Source organism: Panthera leo, chromosome B2 (genome assembly GCF_018350215.1).
Source record: "Panthera leo isolate Ple1 chromosome B2, P.leo_Ple1_pat1.1, whole genome shotgun sequence".
In the NCBI taxonomy this organism is placed as follows: domain Eukaryota; kingdom Metazoa; phylum Chordata; class Mammalia; order Carnivora; family Felidae; genus Panthera; species Panthera leo.
In genome coordinates this window covers 53,313,214-53,317,664 of record NC_056683.1, presented here as the reverse complement: position 1 = coordinate 53,317,664, position 4,451 = coordinate 53,313,214, and the positions used below count along the sequence as shown (strand labels likewise).

The 4,451-nt window shown below is 49.1% G+C and overlaps 1 protein-coding gene across 1 annotated transcript; it reads left to right on the top strand.

Annotated features, from left to right (window-relative positions):
- Nucleotides 1-1,938: 1,938 nt before the first annotated feature.
- On the top strand, nt 1,939-2,953 carry LOC122220695 (proline-rich protein 36-like). The gene is made up of 2 exons (XM_042940389.1): nt 1,939-2,023; nt 2,538-2,953. The coding sequence occupies exons 1-2, from the start codon at nt 1,939-1,941 to the stop codon at nt 2,951-2,953; spliced, it is 501 nt and encodes a 166-aa protein (XP_042796323.1).
- Nucleotides 2,954-4,451: the final 1,498 nt, after the last annotated feature.

Here is a 4,451-nt window from a genome sequence, read left to right as displayed (position 1 = left end):
GCTACCTAGGCGCCTCTAATTGTGACATTTTAGTCTTCAGTAAAAGCTAGTAAGAAAGGTTCTCTTCTTTTTTTAAAAAAATTTTTTAACGTTTATTTTATTTTTAAGACAGAGAGAGACAGAGCATGAACAGGGGAGGAGCAGAGAGAGAGGGAGACACAGAATCTGAAACAGGCTCCAGGCTCTGAGCTGTCAGCACAGAGCCCGACGCAGGGCTCGAACTCACGGACCGTGAGATCATGACCTGAGCCGAAGTCGGACACTTAACCGACCAAGCCACCAGGCGCCCCAGAAAGGTTCTCTTCGATTCCTAGTTTTCTTTTCTTTTTTCTTTTCTTTTCCTTTCTTTTCTTTTCTTTTCTTTTCTTTTCTTTTCTTTTCTTCTTTTTCTTCCTTCCTTTCTGTCTTCCTTCCTTCCTTCCTTCCTTCCTTCCTTCCTTCATTTGGAGGGACTGTTGAAATTCTGAAAGGAACAGCTTTGAATCCAAATGACAGCCCCGCCTTAGTTTAAAGCTAGGTTCTCTTTTCTGCTTATTATGGATCTTTGATAAAAAATACAATTGCTGAGAAGTTTGTTTTGCTTGCTGTTTGCTACGAGCATTGTGAGACCTTTCCTGATTGTAACCCACTGTAGAATGGGCTGTAAAACTTCCTAAATGTAGTCTGATATGTAATGGAATGAGTGATTGTATACAAACTAACCGGCATTTCTCGCTTCTGTAAACCTGCTTGCTTAGCACATTCCTCACCTACCCCCTTCCCCCTTTCTTCCTCCCGCCACAAGTAAAAAAAAACCTCCCCTGTGCTATTTGTCTCTGTCTATAAAAACGCTATACCAACCCTAATCGTGGCCTCTTGTGTTACCGGCGACGAGTGCGCAGAGGACCAGGTTCGAACCTGCAATAAACGACCCTTGCCGCTTGGCTTTGACTTACGACTCTGGTGGTCTTTTGTGGGAGGTTTTGGAACTTCAGGCATTACATTTGGAGGTTCCACCGAGATCTCCCCCGAGCCCACCAGACTTCTGGTCAACGGGTCGTATTTGATTCCGATCGGTAAGTAAGCCGGCTCTAACGTTCTTCCTTTTCTCTCTGATCTGTGTTTCTTCTCTGGAGAACCGGTTCTGTCTGGAAGCTGGTGTGACCCTGGCGGACGCGCTATAGGGCACCTGGCCGGGGTCAGTTGGAGACGTCCACTGACATCTGGGGGCCTTCTTGGCCCATCTGGGGGCCTTCTTGGCCCATCTGGGGACCTTCTTGGCCCATCTGGGGGCCTTGGTCCATCTGGGGGCCTTCTTGGCCCATCTGGGGGCCTTCTTGGCCCATCTGGGGACCTTCTTGGCCCATCTGGGGGCCTTCTTGGTCCATCTGGGGACCTTCTTGGTCCATCTGGGGGCCTTCTTGGCCCATCTGGGGGCCTTCTTGGCCCATCTGGGGACCTTCTTGGTCCATCAGGGGACCTTCCTGGTCCATCGGGGGGCCTTTTTGGCCCATCAGGATTCTTTTCTGTGGGCTGCTTATGCCCAACGCGCCTGCGAACTAAATACTTTCATTTTCTCTATGAACTTCCAGAGTGCTAAGAAATATCTCTAGGCGTCTAAAAGAAAAAAAAAAAAAAAACCATCTAGGCATGCCAATTGTTACCCGTATTTTGATGTGATGTGTGTCTGTGTGTCTGTCTGTTAAAATGACTGGAATGATTGTTGGGAGTCAGGGGCACGCGCCTGACTTACCCTATGTGTAGTCCCACGGCATAAGCTACGGGATTCGAGTGGGCTCTAACCCGATTTCCGCGGTGATCCTCATACGGCTTAAGGCGGTCAAAATTTATTTTGATCCAAGCAGGGGGTTTATACCTGCCCGCCCATGCTAAGAGGCACCTAAGTTCCCGCGAGGGACGCGGACGGGCGAGTATGCGAGTGCTTCTATGTCAGTCTAAATGTATTGTCACCCCTGGGCCCTTGTAATAACCGCCGTCCTAGCCATAACCCTTTCTGTTGGGCTGGCCGAGACGGCCCCAGAAAGTTGAAACCACTGTCAGAGATTCTTGTTGGCTCTTGTTTTTCTTTCGTGCGTCGGATGTTTTATTGGAATTAAGTGTTTTTTCGGCTGATCAGAATTAATTATTCCATCCTTTGTTCCTCTTTCCTCCTTCCTCAGCTGCCTGCGGCTTTCCCTCCCGCCCCTCCCCCCGGGGCCCAGCCAGGCCGCCAGGGGTCTCACCCTCGGAGCTCGCCTGTGCGAACTCCATCGCTGATTTCAGCCACTTCAGGGCCCCCTCCGTGCCGCCCCCTTCTCTTCTCCTCTTCCTCAGAATCATAACATGGGCCAAACGCAGAGCACCCCTCTCTCCCTCCTTCTCGCCAACTTCAGGGATGTAAAAGCTAGAGGACACAACTTAAGCCTAGACATTCGCAAAAGGAAGTTGATCACCTATTGCCGCTCTGCATGGCCCACCTTTGGGGTCAATTGGCCTACAGAGGGAACCTTCTTGCCTCCCTGTGGTCCTTAAAGTAAAATAAAAAATTTTCCTACCAGGGAAAGAAGGTCACTCGGATCAGATTCCCTATATTCTGGTGTGGCAAGATTTAGTAGAAAACCCACCTCCTTGGATGGCCACTTCCTTAATAGCAGAGTCATGCCAAATCCTAGCGGCTAAACCTATCAACGCTCCCAAGACGCCAACTCCATCTGCACCCCCTGTTCTCCCCGACAACCAAGATTTACTTTCCCTTGACCCTCCCCCTTACCAGGTTCCTCCTCTTATTCCGCAAGCTGCCCCTATCCCTGCTGCGCCGGCAGAGCCTCCCGTAGCCCAGCCCATAGGAGAACTAGAGAATAGGGAGGCTCAACCCGCGCCCAAGCCTAGTGGGGGCAAAGTCCAAGGGCCGCCGGACATACCCGTAGGCAGGCCCCACATGAGCCAGGACTCCGCCTTCCTGACTCCACCGTAGCTTTACCCTTACGGGAAAAAGGGCCTCCCGATGAGACGGGGAACCCCCGACTTCAATACTGGCCCTTCTCTACCAGTGACCTATATAACTGGAAAACCCAGAAGAAATGGGAAATAAAGTCTTATCCAAGATGCACCGAGCCACTCATATGGGCACAAGAAAAATGCAAGACTTAATAAGACATGCTAGGATCACCATTAAAGATTCCAGGACAAAAATTGAGCAGATAGTTACTAGCTGTAAAGCTTGTCAATTAACTAACGCCACCAACCACGGGAAAAACCCTGGCTCCAGAACCTGCGAAACCAGGCCGGAAGCCTATTGGGAAGTAGACTTCACCGAGGTAAAGCCTAAAAAATATAAATATAAATATTTGTTAGTGTTTATAGATACCTTTTCAGGATGGACAGAGGCCTTCCCCACCAAGCATGAGACTGCGCAGGTAGTAGCAAAGAAAATGTTAGAAGACATCATGCCCAGGTACGGATTCCCTACCCTAATAGGATCAGACAACGGACCAGCATTCATTTCAAAGGTAATACAAGGGATAGCACAGTTTATTGGGGCTGATTGAAAACTACATTGTGCATATAGACCCCAAAGCTCAGGACAGGTAAAAAGAATAAATAAAACTCTAAAAAAGACCTTAACTAAATTGACCATAGAGACTGGCGCTAATTGGGTAGTCTTACTCCCCTATGTTCTGTTCAGGGTGCGGAACTCCCCTTACAAACTGGGATTAACCCCCTTTAAAATCATGTATGGAGTGCCCCCCCCCCCCATAATTCCCAACCTACAGTCTAATGTGTTAACTGAATTTGATGATCATAAACTTCTTATTTCCCTGAGGGAACTCCAGCACACCCACCAGGAAGTTTGGCTCAGATTGAGAGCCATTTATGAAAACGGGCCCCCTCCTGAGCCGCATCACTACCGACCCGGAGATTGGGTATACGTGCAGGGAACACAAGCAAGAGACCCTCCAACCACGGTGGAAGGGACCCTATATTGTGATCCTAACCACACCCACTGCTCTCAAAGTCGATAGGATTGCTACCTGGATCCATTACACCCACGCCCGACCAGCTGATCCCTTTGTGGTTCGAGAAGACTTCGTGCCGGAAGCCAACACCGCCTGGACGGTTGACCAGAGTAAGACCCATCCTTTAAAATTGACTCTGCGTCGAAAACCTGACCCCGAAAACCAGCTGAGACCAAAGGCCTGGGTGTCCCATACCAAGACTGTTGCAGCAGCTCTGGACCCACAATAATCGGAGGAACACTCATTAGCGTGCTCCTGTTAACCTCCTACGGACTCATAAGTATTGCAGGCAACCCCCACATACCCTATACTTTAACTTGGGAGGTTTCTAATTTAAAAACCCAGAAAGTCTATAATACTATCCTGCTCTCCGCTTTACTCGGGCCTCTGGCCATTCTACTTCTCGCTCTCACGTTAGGCCTCTGCATCATAAACAAAATTATTAATTTTATCCAA